This window comes from Papilio machaon, chromosome 11 (genome assembly GCF_912999745.1).
Source record: "Papilio machaon chromosome 11, ilPapMach1.1, whole genome shotgun sequence".
NCBI lineage: Eukaryota > Metazoa > Arthropoda > Insecta > Lepidoptera > Papilionidae > Papilio > Papilio machaon.
This window is the reverse complement of record NC_059996.1, coordinates 6874760-6892419: the sequence shown is the minus strand read 5'-3', so window position 1 is coordinate 6892419 and position 17660 is coordinate 6874760. Positions and strand designations below refer to the sequence as shown.

The following is a 17660-nucleotide window of genomic DNA, read 5'->3' as shown; positions in this document are numbered from 1 at the left end:
ATTTTAAGTTAAAACTAGTCCAAAATGTATACTGACCCTCCCAATCTTGAGGGTAATTATGAAAAATGTAATGTGCTTCCATAGACACAAGGTTCTTTGAATAATAATAGAAAACGGACTAGTTAAAATTACGATTATGTTCAACATAGCATTGTAAAGAAAACAGGTGATCTCCCTATCCCCTCTATTCTCCCCCTAATATGGTGTGGAGGAACATAAAACGATTTCGTCGGTCTATTATCTCTAGTGATGACTCTTCAAAAGATCACTCAGCTGGATAGCCACTTTTGCACAGGGGTGTGCCCCTTCTGTGGAAGAAATTATTGCGAAATGCGAAGAAAATATAAACATTATGCGTTCCCTTTCAGGTGTTTGGTGGGATTCCCACCCATTTTCACAAAAGCTATAATATATATAGTTTATATTATTGTATAATGCCATAGTCAGAAGTTATCTTGACAATGGCATCTTTATTCTAGAACTATGTAATAAATTACCTCTTCATTCAGTAGACAAAGTCCAGGGTAAATGTCTCAGGTTGTTTACTGGGGCTATGAAATTCTCTCCTATTAACTCCATGCAAGTTGATTTTCTACACAATACTCTTCTCTCCATATCAGGAGAAAATACCTTTGTAATTGCTTTATCTTTAAAAAAATTCAAACTTCTACACATAGAATTCTTCTAAAAATTCATGAACTGTCACACCTTGTTTCTGACTGTGGATATTGGGGGCACAAATGACCCCCTTGTCTTGTAAAAGGTTATCTCAAAATAACTCGTCTTTCTTGTCCACAGTCCCAATTATTTTTAGCAAAATTAGGGTTAAGGATAGCTCTCTGATGACTGTGGATCATATATTTTTCTCTTTTCCAAACAAAACTTAGTCCCTAATTGATATCCTCCCCAATCTTATCTCTCGTCCCACTAACTTTAAGATTATCTTAACCCACATACAGTGTTTTGTGTTTTTTTCATTTCAGTGGCTTAATTTAACGGGGATTATTAAAAATAATTATAACATACAAACATGATTTTGGATTTTATTTAAAAAAAACCTTAATTCTAGCATATTTCATCTAATGGATAAATATTTTCCTGATTAACTCATATTATAAACTACTCAGTAATTGAGCGATAATACTTTCAACAATAGTACATTAATTAAAGTACAAAAAGCAACAAGGTATAAAATAAAAATATTTCATTGCACTTTATTATATAGAACATTAATCACAGTATAAACAATTTTCATTTTAAAGGTATAGAGAGTATAACAATTATCACAAAATTCAATAAAATTAATACATATTCAAAACATAACAATAAACAAAAATTGAGCAAAAATAACATCAATAGAAACATTTTAATTATTTAATAATTTCTATTTTTATAATTAACTAGCTGTCGAAATTTACTCTGTCCGCGCGGAAATAAAAAAAAAATAGTAGACTATGTGTCATTTCAGACTATGTTCTACATCTGTGCCAAATCACATCAAGATCTGTTGAGCTGTTCCGGAGATACTTGCTAATAAACATCCATCCATCCATCTAAACTTTCGCATCTATATATAAGATACTATTTATGAGAGAGAGAGAGATACTATTATACTATTTGTAAGATTAAATATTTTCCATGCTTTTATTGTACAGGTAAACAGTACATTGTAATACATAAATAATAATTACCAGGATAATGTAGTTTTGGACATAATTAGTAAAGATAATTTTGAGCGAATGGCACGCTAAAGTTACCAAAACCAAGTGTCAGATAGCTGTAGTGAGGGGACGTAAGCGTTAATATTTTTGTAGGTCTAGTGATGCGCCGATACACCGGCACAGTGTTGATTTTCTCTCTAACAGCAGCTAGTAATTAACAAGAAAATAATAAAAATATGTGAGTATGTAAGGCAAAGGAAGACAAGATTCAAGAAAGATAATAAAGTTTATTTAGCAAGAAGAACAAAAAATGACAGACAGAGACAGACACTCGCGAGGTAACCTACAACGACAATGAACTATGGTCCGAGTCAGCGTCCGATACAGAGCACTGCCCAAGCGCATAGATCACAGTGTGGGAGGAGAGGGGTGCGTCAATGAACGGAGCGTTCGTTCCGATGCGGAAGCGGCCGCTGCGCGCAATCGACTGACTTTCACGGGCCGCGGCTCCGTATTTATACCCGCGGCGCGCGCGCACTCGGGTGTGTTCGGCGGCTCCCGGATGCCGTGCGCACACACACGTATACATGACGTAGTTCGACGTGTTACATCCTCCCCCTCTGGATCCAGCAGACGTCCCGGCGCAGAGACAGCAGAAGTTTAGGTCTTCTTGGGACGCCCACGACCACGGGCAGGTAGGGGCGTAGCGAGTAGTTTTTCCCGCTGACGTCCATCTGGTGGCAACTGGCACTGGATGTTCGTCTTCGAGCTCCCCCTGGACTAGAACTGCTCCGATCGCATATCCGACTCCGACTGACTTTCACGGGCCGCGGCTCCGTATTTATACCCGCGGCGCGCGCGCACTCGGGTGTGTTCGGCGGCTCCCGGATGCCGTGCGCACACACACGTATACATGACGTAGTTCGACGTGTTACATCCTCCCCCTCTGGATCCAGCAGACGTCCCGGCGCAGAGACAGCAGAAGTTTAGGTCTTCTTGGGTAGCCCACGACCACGGGCAGGTAGGGGCGTAGCGAGTAGTTTTTCCCGCTGACGTCCATCTGGTGGCAACTGGCACTGGATGTTCGTCTTCGAGCTCCCCCTGGACTAGAACTGCTCCGATCGCATATCCGACTCCGACTGACTTTCACGGGCCGCGGCTCCGTATTTATACCCGCGGCGCGCGCGCACTCGGGTGTGTTCGGCGGCTCCCGGATGCCGTGCGCACACACACGTATACATGACGTAGTTCGACGTGTTACATCCTCCCCCTCTGGATCCAGCAGACGTCCCGGCGCAGAGACAGCAGAAGTTTAGGTCTTCTTGGGACGCCCACGACCACGGGCAGGTAGGGGCGTAGCGAGTAGTTTTTCCCGCTGACGTCCATCTGGTGGCAACTGGCACTGGATGTTCGTCTTCGAGCTCCCCCTGGACTAGAACTGCTCCGATCGCATATCCGACTCCGACTGACTTTCACGGGCCGCGGCTCCGTATTTATACCCGCGGCGCGCGCGCACTCGGGTGTGTTCGGCGGCTCCCGGATGCCGTGCGCACACACACGTATACATGACGTAGTTCGACGTGTTACATCCTCCCCCTCTGGATCCAGCAGACGTCCCGGCGCAGAGACAGCAGAAGTTTAGGTCTTCTTGGGACGCCCACGACCACGGGCAGGTAGGGGCGTAGCGAGTAGTTTTTCCCGCTGACGTCCATCTGGTGGCTACTGGCACTGGATGTTCGTCTTCGAGCTCCCCCTGGACTAGAACTGCTCCGATCGCATATCCCACTCCGACTGACTTTCACGGGCCGCGGCTCCGTATTTATACCCGCGGCGCGCGCGCACTCGGGTGTGTTCGGCGGCTCCCGGATGCCGTGCGCACACACACGTATACATGACGTAGTTCGACGTGTTACATCCTCCCCCTCTGGATTCAGCAGACGTCCCGGCGCGGAGACAGCAGAAGTTTAGGTCTTCTTGGGACGCCCACGACCACGGGCAGGTAGGGGCGTAGCGAGTAGTTTTTCCCGCTGACGTCCATCTGGTGGCAACTGGCACTGGATGTTCGTCTTCGAGCTCCCCCTGGACTAGAACTGCTCCGATCGCATATCCGACTCCGACTGACTTTCACGGGCCGCGGCTCCGTATTTATACCCGCGGCGCGCGCGCACTCGGGTGTGTTCGGCGGCTCCCGGATGCCGTGCGCACACACACGTATACATGACGTAGTTCGACGTGTTACATCCTCCCCCTCTGGATCCAGCAGACGTCCCGGCGCGGAGACAGCAGAAGTTTAGGTCTTCTTGGGACGCCCACGACCACGGGCAGGTAGGGGCGTTGCGAGTAGTTTTTCCCGCTGACGTCCATCTGGTGGCAACTGGCACTGGATGTTCGTCTTCGAGCTCCCCCTGGACTAGAACTGCTCCGACCGCATATCCGACTCCGACTGACTTTCACGGGCCGCGGCTCCGTATTTATACCCGCGGCGCGCGCGCACTCGGGTGTGTTCGGCGGCTTCCGGATGCCGTGCGCACACACACGTATACATGACGTAGTTCGACGTGTTACATCCTCCCCCTCTGGATCCAGCAGACGTCCCGGCGCAGAGACAGCAGAAGTTTAGGTCTTCTTGGGACGCCCACGACCACGGGCAGGTAGGGGCGTAGCGAGTAGTTTTTCCCGCTGACGTCCATCTGGTGGCAACTGGCACTGGATGTTCGTCTTCGAGCTCCCCCTGGACTAGAACTGCTCCGATCGCATATCCGACTCCGACTGACTTTCACGGGCCGCGGCTCCGTATTTATACCCGCGGCGCGCGCGCACTCGGGTGTGTTCGGCGGCTTCCGGATGCCGTGCGCACACACACGTATACATGACTTAGTTCGAGGTGTTACATATATAGTGTATAATATTAGTTGATTCTGAAAAATATTGTGCTAAGACAGTTAGTGTTTTATTATTTTAAATGCTAATTAGTATAAGTTTGTTAATGTAAAAGTTATATTTATATAATAAATAATAATATTATATATATATATATATTGTAGGAGGAGGATCGGCCATAGTTAAAAAGAATGAAGCTACTCTAAACTTTATAATAGTTGTTAGCAAAATCACAGGACTAATGACAGTTAATTAACCATTAAACTAAACTATGTAACAATTCAATAAATTAGCCTTAAATAATAACCGGGTATAATTAGTCTAGGGACCAAATTATAGCACCGGAATAATAATGAATTCGTTTCCACAAATTAACTATCCGAAGCGTCTAGGTTAAGCAAGCAAAGTACAACTAGTGCACCGAGCCACGCCAGAGCCAAGACTGCCTTTCAAATAATGTTGCACGTCTTTTATACCTGCAGAGCTAGTAGTGGGGAGAGTGGGGGCAATCGGTGACGTAATCAGTGCACGTGTTGTTTACAGTTTCGCTCAGGTGGCGCGCGGGCGCCGACATATATATATATATATATATATATATATATATATATATTTATATATATTTGTTTGTTAATGTAAATTTTACGACTGTATTATATACATAAAAATATAGTATTTTAAATGAATCTAGTAGAAATGTTAGAAATTTTGGTTTCTAGCAACAAAACACTGTTAAAATTAGCACCTACCCTTTATTACAAGAAATTTATTTTAATATAACAGATAAATATTGTATTTATATTTTTCCTAATGGCTTGTACAACTAAAATTTTTTTTCATGTGTGAAATGGAATATATGAATTGTTAAAAAATACTAATTAATACATATTATGGAATAATATCATCATTAATTTTATGGAATATTTCAATATGGAATAAATGCGATGTGTATAGTAATTTTTTTTTTCATAAACATTAAATATTATTAATTTATATTATTTATTCTATAATGGTACTTATCTATATATAGTAAAATTGCCTACAATATTATTGGTTACAATTCCTTAATTTACTGTAGAAACTATTCTAAAAAATCCTCACAAAAGTTGAAAATATTTTAAACGGGTTTAAAAAATTCATTAAAAATTCGATTACATGGCAGTTTTGATTTTCAAAAGTTAAACACATTACAAAATGACTTACGCATAAATTCTAAAATATCATCCTACAAACATCATTACCAATGTCTTATTTATATTTAATATTTAAATAAATTACACTATTTATATGGCAATACTAAACTTTATATGGTCACATTGTAAATTTTTAACATTAAATAGGCTAAAGGACACCGATATCCAATGCCTTAAAAAATTTAAAAAAAAATTAACATTACATTTTCAACTGTCACACCATCGCATATGGCTGGAATTCCTAAATGTTGCCAACATAGAAAATCTCACATGAAACATCTTTCTACAAACTAATAGATCCTTACAAGATTGTAATCTTTTATTCAACAAAGTAAAAACAACAAGACTTTAATACATATATCTATATATCTTGCTACATATACATAGATGAAGTACATTCATAGCATATATATAAAGAAAAACTAATAAATAATAACATATATGAAGCAAACATACCTTATGCTGCTTACCATTTCCGCTATTTAAAGAATTTATTCTCAGCAATCTTTCCTTTTGCAAATAATGTTTTTATACAGGTGTATCAACAATGTAAACTCAGATACACATTGAAACATACAATTACATGTCTAAGAATCTTTAGAAGGACTTTGGTTATCATGTGATTGTCCCGAAAGTAAATTACCATTGGGTACGCTAGTCTGTGGTGCTCCGAGGAATGATGTAAATGTTGTATCTCTACTCATCGGTGGCTCGAGCCCTTCTATAGGTATACAATCCAATGTCGGTACTGTGTATTCCCTGAAAACATAAATACTGTTATAGTAAAATATTATCGTCCATACATTTATCAATATTTATTACAATTCAACCATGTGTCCAATAACTATTATCAGAAATATGTCAGTTTGATAATTAAAAAAATATTTTTTTTAACCCTTTCACGCTCAAGGGATTTTTTTCCCTTCTACAAAAATCGTTATCGATTGTTCAGTTATTATTTTATCAATATTTTTTACTGAATGTCAAAATAAAACTTATGTCCACAGTAGCAAATGTGTTTTTGAACAAATTAAAAAAAAAAGAACTGTGCTAAGCTATTGCAGCTAAAATATTGTGTTGTATTGGCATATTTAGTCTTGGAAAACTTATGGTCCTGAAAGGGTTAACCCAACATGTTAACAATTTAAAATGAATTTATTTTACATCTATATATATAAAAGAAAGTTGTGTTAGTTACACCATTTATAACTCAAGAACGGCTGAATCGATTTGACTGAAAATTGGTGGGCAGGTAGCTTAGAACCAGGAATAGGACATAGGATAATTTTTAGCCCGTTTTCTTTTTTTTTTTTTTTTATTCCGCGCGGACGGAGTCGCGGGTAAAAGCTAGTAAAAAATAAAATAAAACATACAGGATGTATGATGTAATAATGAATATCGTATTACGGTATATGAAGGCTGATGTTTGGGATAAACTAAAAAGTTTATATATAAATAGTTTTTATTCATTATGTTACTGGCAACTATTTCTTTTTTTTTTGTTCCTGTTGTACTAATAAAGATATCACTTGGCCAGTCAAAGAAATGTTAGATTAAAAATAAAATCATACATACAGAGACACATTATCCTGTGAGCGTACTGCATCATTCACAATCTGCGGCAAAGCTTCCGGGGAAGGTGGGGCCTTTGTAGACCTTGAACTGAACAGGAACACCCCCACCATTGCCAGGAGGTATGATAAGAAGTAGAGCGCATGAAACTGTAAATTAAGCGACATTAAGTTTCTATTGCAACAATCATTCACTACTTATCTTACTTTTTTTTTTAAATAAAATATGTTTTTCTCATCAATAGACCCATGGTAACAATAACCTTAAGAGACCATTGGAATATTTTTATTTAATATAAGTTACAGTTTTAAATATCTAATAATAGTATACTGAATACGAAGCAAGCGTATTGCGTGCCTATAAAATATACAAAATAACAAGACTATTGTAACCTTACCTTAAACTGGAAAATGTACATCCCTGCAATAAGTGTGTAATAGTCAGATGATAAAAACGAGAGATGTAGAATAATGGCTCCTGCATCTCGTAGCATAAAACTCTGTAGTATCTGAAATATAGTCTGCAATCCACAGAAACTGCCGAATTGTACAATAGTCTCCAAGTCATACCAATTAAAGGTAAGAAGTTCGTTAAATTCTAGGAGAAATGTTTGAGTGCAAGAAACAACTCCTCCAATAAATCCAAGTAAAGCCAAATATTCTGAGCAAGATTGTTTGGTCAGCATCATCTCTTGAAGAATGGTCACCAAGGCATAGAGCAATGAACCTGCCAGACAAAGCATGTCACCTACAAGCTGATTTTTACCTGAAATAAAAATAATGTTTATTAATTTAGTACATATTTAAATAATTTATATTCACAGATATCTATTTAATAACTTATGCTCCATTCATAACATACAAAATATTTCTGTTAAACCACTTTTTCTCTCATAATAATAACAAAGTAACAGCAGCCATGGATTTTTTATAGTATAGTTCTGCTTTTACAGATGCATTGTCTACCTTTAAGCATCAAAGTTGAAGATGTACAGAGAGAGGATATGTCCCCTACACATGCATCTTCACCCCTGCCAAATCCCTTTTCCCTTCTCATCTTTTTTTGTATGAAAAGGGTGGGAAGTAAAAGAGAGCTTAACACTAGGCATCCGGCACACATTGATCACACGAAATGCGAAATTACTTTAAATTCACGCCTGTCTTTTGCGTGTTCATGGTATTTCATGGTGTCAAGACCATCAGGGTAAAAGATATCACTACGGGCTCTACTACTGTTATGTTAGTTAGATTAAAATAAAATACATTTATAATTTTCCTAAGTTATACATTACCATCTGTAGGTGCACCTTCCACATCTGCCCAGACCACACAAACAACAGCCATTAGACCTACTGTAGCTCCTGCCACATGAACAACTCCCAGCCTCTGCCCCCTCCATGCCCCACCAACTAAGGCCGCGCCCACACCACTGCAGGCAAGCAGCTGTCAGCTAAGTACAGATGTGAACCTTTGTGACATCACCAACAACCAGCTTGCTTCCACATCCAATGTGCACGCTATGATTAACACCCACCATCTTCTAAAATATTAAGAATTGTATTAATTATATATGATTTTGAAATAAGAACGAAATTATTTTTTTACACCTGTCTAACTCAGTATAATGTTTGCAAAAAAAAAATAAAAAAATAAGTTATATTTAGGACAATATATCATCATCATCTGGTCTTTTCTCACTCACATGGGGTCAGCACACTTAAATCTTTTACAGATGGCCACCTGCCTGTTGCCAACCCTACTTGAGAGGAATAATAAAATACAGTATAAACTAAATAATTATAGCTAAATAAGTCTATATGTTATATATCATATAGACATATTTAAACCATAGAATAAATTAGTATATTTGTAACTAGAATACTTTTATGCTTATTTAAAAGTCCAATATGCATTATTTTGGAAAACTTTTCTCGTTTGTTTCACTTACTTGGTAAATTTTTTGAAGTCCGCACATAGTAAAGATGGTGTAAATAAAATAAACAGCAATAAATATGGAATAATCAGCTGAGCCGTGGTGGGAAATTGCCATGTAGCACTCTGAAGCAGTGTTGTTAATATACACTTGCCACTTAATAAGAAAGACAATATCTGTCCCAGCATAATATTTCGCCACACTATCCTGAAATAAACCATTGTTTAAAATTTAGTTTTATCTTGTCTATCGTAAAGTTAAGATAGGAATCACAATAAAATCAAATTTTACAAACCGTCGCCCTAGCTCCGAAAAGTAAGCTTCAATTTTATCACTGATATTTCTGTTTTCCATGATTACGGACATTTTTAATTGAAAATCTACATGGAAAATACTAGGGGATACAAAGATTGTCGTTTAAAATCAAGGAAAAATAGAAAAATATCCATCATTTCTAATATGGACTCGAACACGGTAAGAATCATAACATTGAATAAAATTGACATTTGTAATACGTTTAGATACAAGTACAACTGACTGTGATGTTGAAATTATTAAACAGAAAGTAAAAAAGAAAAAACATATTTAGAGCTATTTTATTAGCCACTTAATTAAATTATGAAAGTAAAATCTTCATAACGGAAAAATGGCGAATTCCTTCTGAAACGAAAAATATTGAATCCTTGGTCGATGGCTGTACGACCCAAAACGAGTGACTCGTTTTAAAAGTTTTAAACTTCAAAAACATCAAAACATTGAAAAGTCTGTCTCTGTAAAAATAAAAACAAGTTGCAAAACGTTTATTTTTTAATGTTTAAAACCATAAAATAAACAATTTTAAAACATGGGGGATGGTAAGTAGAAAAGCTTAAATTTATGGAATCGTTAATTCTTTTTGTGTACAGCTTCTATACTGTGTTGAATATTTGTATATTTATCTCATAATCTAAACTTTACAGAAGACGTTATACGAAGGAGACTTCTTATTGATGGCGATGGTACAGGGGATGACCGCCGATTAAATGTACTACTGAAGACATTGATAAAATGGTGTAACAATACTGACGAAAAACTGGAAGAGAGGTTAGAAAACTGCTATTGATTTTTTTGATTGTTTTTGATTGATTTCAATTACGATATTCCATCACTAATAATAATTATTATATTACAGTAAATCAACTCATGACAGAATGCTGGCGCAACTTGCTCAATGTGAATTTGCTGTCACAAAATCTCAGCTGGGTGCCAGCATGATGGCTGCCGAATTAAAAAGTTACGAATCACTATCAAAAATACTAGAAAACGGTATAGAAGTCGCTAAAAATAACATAGAGAAGAGCAAAGCAGATTTAGCGCAAGCAAAAACTGTGCGTAAAAATCGCATTGAATATGATGTCCTTGCAAAAGTAATAAGTGAACAGCCCGATAGAAAAGAGACTTTAGAAAGACTTGCCACATTGAAAAAAGAATTGAGTAGCTTAGAAGCATCAAAACAGCAATTGGAAAGTAGATTAGCGTTAAGGAAGAAGCAATTCCATGTCTTGGTTACTTCAATACATCAGCTGCAAGCTATTCTAGATGACTCTGATGAGATTGATTGCCTTTCTGATGATGTGGACATGAAAGATGAAGACGAAAAGACCTCACTAGAGTCACGACGAAGTGGTGTACAAACCCCAGAGACACGTCGCCCTACAGGGTCCGTAACTACAAATAATCACCATTGATAAACTTAGATGTAAGGTCCTGAAAGTAAATAAAAATCATTTTAATAAACTAGTCTTCATTTTACTCACAAATTTTGTACCATTCTAAAAATCATCAGAATCATAATTTAATTATTTATCTTGGAAGAAATGAGGTCTGATCTTATACTTCCCCACGGGACCAACTTTTCTACCAAAACAAATTTAAAAATGTTAGTGCAGTAAACACGTTGAGTGTCACCGACCAGCCCTGAAATTTGATTTAAATATAGTACGCAAAAATTCTTGTGAAAGAATGTGTTAAGGTTTTATTGCAACAAAAGAGATAAACTCAAAAAAAGTTGAAAGGTTACACTCAAAAAGGTATAAATTTAACAAATTAAAAACATAGTCGTCAGTCATTTTACATAAAAGGACTACTCAAAAATGTATTCCGTTAAAAAAATGTTTATACGTATAACAATAAAACCGACTCGAAAGTAGTATCCAGTTTTCGTTCTCAAATATGTACAATTCCTTAAATATTAACAGGGTGAGCTAGACTGCGCAGTTAACGGATAAATTGGACGCTAAGGGAGTTGCCTGACGAAAAGCTGTTTTGTTTTTCATTGTATCGTTTTATGTTACCTCAAGTGTAAACAACGTTACCATTTGTTTGTTTACCTTAGCCCATGAGTACTGAACTATGTTTTAATAATGACTTCACTGTCGTGTACACATATTTGTTTATGCTACATACACGTTTCTACTTTTTAAAATGTAATTGCCTGTTCACACTGCCGAAACATTTACATAAAAACATGTTGTAATCTCAATTATTGGAAATCATCGCCCATATGTATCCAATGAGGTAGTTTCAAAGCCGAAATTCATTGTGATGTGTGACGTTTCATTCCAAAATTGATAATAAATGTATCAAAGCGTGATAAAGCATTAATAAATTTCCTAAAACAAAAAAGCAAACAAATTAACGCAATGTTTACATATATTCCCAAAAGAAATCTATAAAAGTAAACTAATTGATAGAAAATAATTTGTCATCTACGAGGTTCATTTTTTAATGAAATTAATTCACCTAATACATTTGCTTCAATTAATTATGTAAAACTCCGTTGAGCGGTTTGATCGGTTCAGTATCATCATGCGCACAACGTTTAAGTACTAAATATAAAAAAAAAATATATACCGATGTCTCAAATAAATGAAAAGTAAAATTAATCAATGCATACCATAATTAAGTTATTGTGTTTGTAAAAAAAAGGATTTTAACTTCTTTTACGTTACATTTTAAATCAATAAGTTAGTCTGTAAGTTAAATTAGTGGCGTATTACTTTAAGAAGTGTTCACTAAATCATCACTCTGTTTTTTAAAAAAAACTACTAAAAATGTTTTTATAAAAACTTGACTACGCGACAGTACCATGTCAAAAGTAAACTTTAACGCGCAAGTCCACAACAGTACAGCAACTCTAACCCCAACGACACATCGGTTTGGCGACTCCGGCAAGTCGCACGTCGCTGTCAAAAACAGAAATACAATAACTTCCATACGCGATTCTTGAATAAAAATGCCTTCGCTTTGGGACTATTTACATTTCAATAGACAGTATTCAAATAAGAGAAACTTAGAGGAGGGTCTATTCCAGATTGCTTCACAGACTTGTAATATTTTGGTAAAGGTTAACAACACGAATAACATAAATTTGACGAGGAACGATCGCAGCGACGAGTACGGATGCGCTGGCCCCCCTAAAGGAAAAAGTTCGATGCAGATATGCGTACCCAAGTTTAGGAAGAATTCTATAACTTCCGGTTGTAATCCAGGATTATCGGTGAGTAATATTATTTTAATATAAAAAATATTGATACCAACTCTTATTCGAGACTATTACATTGCAATAAGAAAATGTACTTTTATGACCTGTAATTTACATATTAGCAATAAAATTGTATTGTATTATATAATCAGTGGTAATTTGAAATCCGGGACATATTTTTTATTTTACTTTTTATTAAGTTAAAGGAAAATCAAATTGACAGCGTACAATTTTTTAATTTTTAGAAATAATAACTGATAATCTTCTTTTTTAATTTTATTTAAATACATCAGAATGTGTTGCTATTTAAAATTTTCTGGATTTAAATCTTATAAGAAATTCCAACAAACAAGTAACAAAATAAAAATCTGAGTCCATCAATTTACCAATAAGCTAACATTAGTACTACGGATAAATCGTAGCCGCTTCGTAGACGATTGCTACGATTTTTTAATACGCCAAGAAGACTCCGAAAAACGTAGTATTAGTCAAATAAGTCGATTGTTTCTTTGCCCCTCCTCGTTTTACCATAAGGGAAGATGATTTCAAGAAGTTTAAACATACATATTAAAATGTGGAAGGGAGAATTTGTTTAGAAAAAGAAAACATATTATTTCAGTCCAAAATATCTCGTTATCCATAACCACTTAAGCAAACTAAGGATTGCGGGAAATCTTTTATGATAGATATAATTCAATCTACGAGTAAACATTAGGTTATTGACCTTAGCAAAAGTAACAAAACAAAGGTTACATGTGCACAAGCGTGATCTTTGACGATTTAAGTTTGAGAACAACTGTCGCTTGAAAAAACCAAACATGATGATAGAAAGACTTCTAACGACAAAAGTTTTGCTTTTACTACCAGTTTGACACGCAATGACATATTTTTATACTTAGCCAGTTAACGTTTGTATTATTATTACCACTTACGGTGGGTTTCTAAATTCAAAATCTCCGTTTAAAACATATTGTTATCTCTGTGTTGTCAAAGATAATGAATGACAGGATTGACGATATGTTTTAACGGAGATTTTGGTTTCTAAAACCCACGGTTAACTGTCCAAAAGTAATTATAGACGATTATCTAATGTTCCTCGTTCTTATATTCACCAGAAAGGGTGAAACAAAGAGCTAAAATTTTATATAGAAATATTAAATGCTGCCGTCTGATGGGTGTGCATGCTAGAGGCCTAATATTGATCCACTTCCCCTACCCTCCCTTTTCTTATAAGAGATGAGAAGGTGCAGTAGATTTGGCTACGAAACGAACGCATAAAATTGCGAAATATCCTTTTCTGTGCGTCCCTTCTCCCTCCCCTCCTTTGTCGATTAAGGGAAGGCAACGCATCTGCAAATGTGGGTTTCTATTAGCAGCAGTCACTTCGCTATTTTGACGAATTTATGTGGCCGCTTGCTCGTTTGATCGTTTGCCACTTTATATTATAAAAAGAGGACGAAAAAGCTCAAAGCATATTTAAACGATTCTATAAAAAGTTGATGATATCTTTATCTTTGTATAAAATCTGTACATGGAACATATAACGATGGTACGGTACTAAAATGTATCAAAAATAATTACCACTTTCAAGTAATCATACCACGCGGGTAAAGTGACAGTGTTCAAGTTCAAGCAAAGTAACTCTGCCACATAAACCTACGGGTGGAAATGAAATGACGGATACGTTTGAAGTTATGAAGCTTTTTAAGCGTTAAGCGATCGTCCTTCCTGTCAGTGTTAAAGATGCATAGGCGCGGGCGGCATGTGCATTTCACCCTCCATCGATATATCAGCGCGAGTTAGTGTTTAAAACGCATGCTGCGGAGCTCCTTGCAAGTTTTTGGTGTTGATAGATTACAAGCTGATTCGATTTGAGGTAAACGAACTTTGTAATAGTAGTTTATAATTTTTTATTACACTCGCGTGCGACAAAGCAATGCCCGTCATATTGATTTTACACGTACAAGAAAGACACTGCAAATGCCGTGGTTCGACCTTGTTCCGATTACTCACTATTAATCGGCTCTGGATGTTTTTTTCGGCTATCGTTTCGGATTTTAGTAAAATGGAGATCATGACCAGGCCGTATAATATTATATCATTTGCCATCATAATTTGATCACAACACTTTTGATGACATTTATAAACACTCTTTGTCAAATGAATTAAAACAGAAAAATGTAAAACAGCTTGTTAAGGGAGGAAAAATAAAATACGCTTTTTGTTAGCTTTGTGTATATACATGTATTGTGCCATTTACCTTGCTCTTTGTATTTTATAATTAAAACCAGGTGCTATTTTAGCAACTCAGAATGGTTTTAATAAATTTGAGAGAAACGTTACTATAATGATAAGATCGAAGGTCTTTTTAAATAACATATTACACTTTAAAAATGGCTGTTCAAAAAATAAAAACAGTTGACAGTCTTTTATTCTAGTTTTATAATGTTAAATAGCCCTCGACAGTTCTTGTCATATTACAGCCAGATAAAACTAAATATTTTATATATATTATATTTAAAGTATCTTACTTATGTTAATGCGAAAACATAGATTGATGTTTGTTAGAAGGTATCTCCATAACGGCTAAACGGATCTTGCTGAAATTTGTCATAGAAGTAGAGCTGAACGAACACATAGGTTACTTTTAGGTTACTTATTTTTTTTTAATTCCGAGTAAAAGCTAGTTTTATTATAAATCTTAGATATTATATTATGCTGAAAGATAATGATCATATAAATAAGAAAGTAATAAGGTTGAATATGAACAAAAGTAGAGAAAGGCCGAAGAAAGTATGGCCGGATTGTGTACAAGAGGATATGAGTAACAAGGGAGTAAATTCAGATATGACGGTTGATAGCGATGTAAGGAAGAGTAGTACATACTGTGCCATATATTGTGTCACGTACGTACCTAACGAGAATCTCTACATTGATACATATTGACATCCCTTTTAATCTCTTTGACAAAGAGAGAACAATATTTATTAATACACGAATTACTTCACATGCACATGCAATGCATATGACTTCCGTTCACAAAATTCGAGTTATAAAGATTTCATTATGTATAATATAATTTAAATATATAAACGAAATAAATTGATCGATGAATCTTGGAGCAACTTTTATCGTAGACGTAACGTAGACCGTAGTACGGCAGTTTATTTAGTGGAGTGGCCTAGTTTTAGGACTATCGTATATCTTTGCCGCTATAGCTTTCTTAAAGGTGACCCACTTAAGAAACTCAATACTTGAAAACATATAATTCTTAGAACTGCATTATAATATGAAATACTAATAATGAAGTAGTTGATATTTTAATTGCGTGAGCTTAATGAATTAAAGTGTACTTTATTGATATTGTTTTTTATTTGTTATTCTCACGAGCGGTTCAATTTATTTGATTATAATGGAATATAAATTAATTTGTTAATGTATTAAAGAAAGACTGATTAATAAGTCGCTGAATTGTTTCATTATTAATTTCTAAACAGAATTTACACACTAAAGTATAGTAAAAATCATTGTATCCGTGTAGTTTCGTGATCGACTTCATAACGCGGTTAATTGGGTTATTAACGTAATTATAATTCGGTCTTGATTACAGTTAATTCAAAGTTTATTCAGATATTGTATACATTATTAAAAAGCTTTGTGAATCGTTCATTATTTGGATAAAGGTGCCGCCTTACCTGGGTGAAGGTCAGGCGACCCAATGTTGTAATGCATTAGCTTTATTAATTTAAAGTAGTGTTTTGAGACAGTTATTTAGCAGTTACAGTGAGGTTTCACTGACGAAATACCTTTATTAAAACATAATGTTAACTCTGATAAATTAAAAGAGAGTGAGCGGGATGAAGATAAGTTTTCACCTGACTGACTCAGGTAATGTTGTCTTCGCGTATATAAGTAGGCATCATGTAGCCTAAACGACTGATTATGATGAGTGCGTTGTTATTGAATTCGTTATTCTCCTTGTTGTAGTCGGGTTTGAATTTTTTATTTAACAAACAGAGTTATTTAATTATTGTACGTAAGCGTACGGTGTAAACGTCAGTTAACTTTCGCATGTAACACGTTACATTTTTACTTCGCATTATAGTATTCAAGTTATGAAGAACAGAAACCTTCTAACAACATTACACTCATGCTTAGTTATTTATGTAACAAGTATGTTACATAGGAATTTAAGTATATGAATTTTAGTTTCAATGTCAAGTATTATAGGAATTTACAATGTCAAGCGCAGTGTATTTTTCTGATGTAAAAGTATGCCTGGTATTGACTTAGTTTATTAAATTTTCAATGATTAATAGACCATTGTATTGAATGTATACTATATTTAAGTTAGTTTACTGCGATAGTGGTCATCTAAGTATTTAAATATTAATTTAATGTATTTTGTGAAAAAACCTAGGAGAATGCCACATTTGTTAGAAGTTAATATTCCTAATTGTATTGTAAGGAAGAAGAGAGGCGCTGTTGCCACAGTTCGTTCTGTCAGAAATTGTGCAAAATCTATATGGACACAGAGAATTGCATAAAAGAAAAAAACATGACATGGCATAGTCATAGTACAAAAAGGATGTTTGGACAGTTTTTTGACGTTAACTAAGAGGCGCTAAGTGAGATCACATATTTTAATTTTATTTATGCCCATCGGGTCAGATATTCTTGTCGGTCTAGTCGTTTTCACTTTATTCACAGATAAGTCGTTACGGTGGTTCTTTAGTGTAGATTAAGTAATCATTAAGTGTCTGAGGAGCGACGGCGGCTCAGGGGTTAAGCACTGACTTGTAATCTGCAGGTCCTGGGTTCGAATCTCGCCATGTACCAATGTGATTTTCGATTTATATACGTACTTTTATCCGACGTTCGTACGGTGAAGGATAAAATCGT

The 17660-nt window shown here is 36.0% G+C and overlaps 3 protein-coding genes across 3 annotated transcripts in view; 2 read left to right on the top strand and 1 right to left on the bottom strand.

Annotated features, from left to right (window-relative positions):
* Positions 1 to 6241: 6241 nt before the first annotated feature.
* On the bottom strand, positions 6242 to 9706 carry LOC106711476 (solute carrier family 35 member F2). Its single transcript, XM_014503793.2, is given in 6 exon segments — positions 6242 to 6490; positions 7307 to 7452; positions 7701 to 8068; positions 8595 to 8842; positions 9251 to 9442; positions 9531 to 9706. Coding segments are annotated over 6 exon segments (1197 nt in total). The 5' UTR covers positions 9602 to 9706; the 3' UTR covers positions 6242 to 6318.
* A 347-nt stretch (positions 9707 to 10053) lies between these two features.
* LOC106711471 (THO complex subunit 7 homolog) lies at positions 10054 to 10986 on the top strand. The gene is made up of 3 exons (XM_014503788.2): positions 10054 to 10089; positions 10195 to 10318; positions 10407 to 10986. Exons 1-3 carry the CDS (start codon positions 10080 to 10082, stop codon positions 10960 to 10962), a joined length of 690 nt encoding a protein of 229 aa, XP_014359274.2. The 5' UTR covers positions 10054 to 10079; the 3' UTR covers positions 10963 to 10986.
* A 1455-nt stretch (positions 10987 to 12441) lies between these two features.
* Positions 12442 to 17660, top strand: part of LOC106711343 (5'-3' exonuclease PLD3-like) — a 28531-nt gene continuing 23312 nt past the window's right edge. Inside the window, exon 1 of the mRNA XM_045679933.1 lies at positions 12442 to 12773. Coding sequence (XP_045535889.1) covers positions 12510 to 12773 — 264 coding nt within the window. The 5' untranslated portion in view covers positions 12442 to 12509. The remainder of the gene's footprint in view (positions 12774 to 17660) is intronic.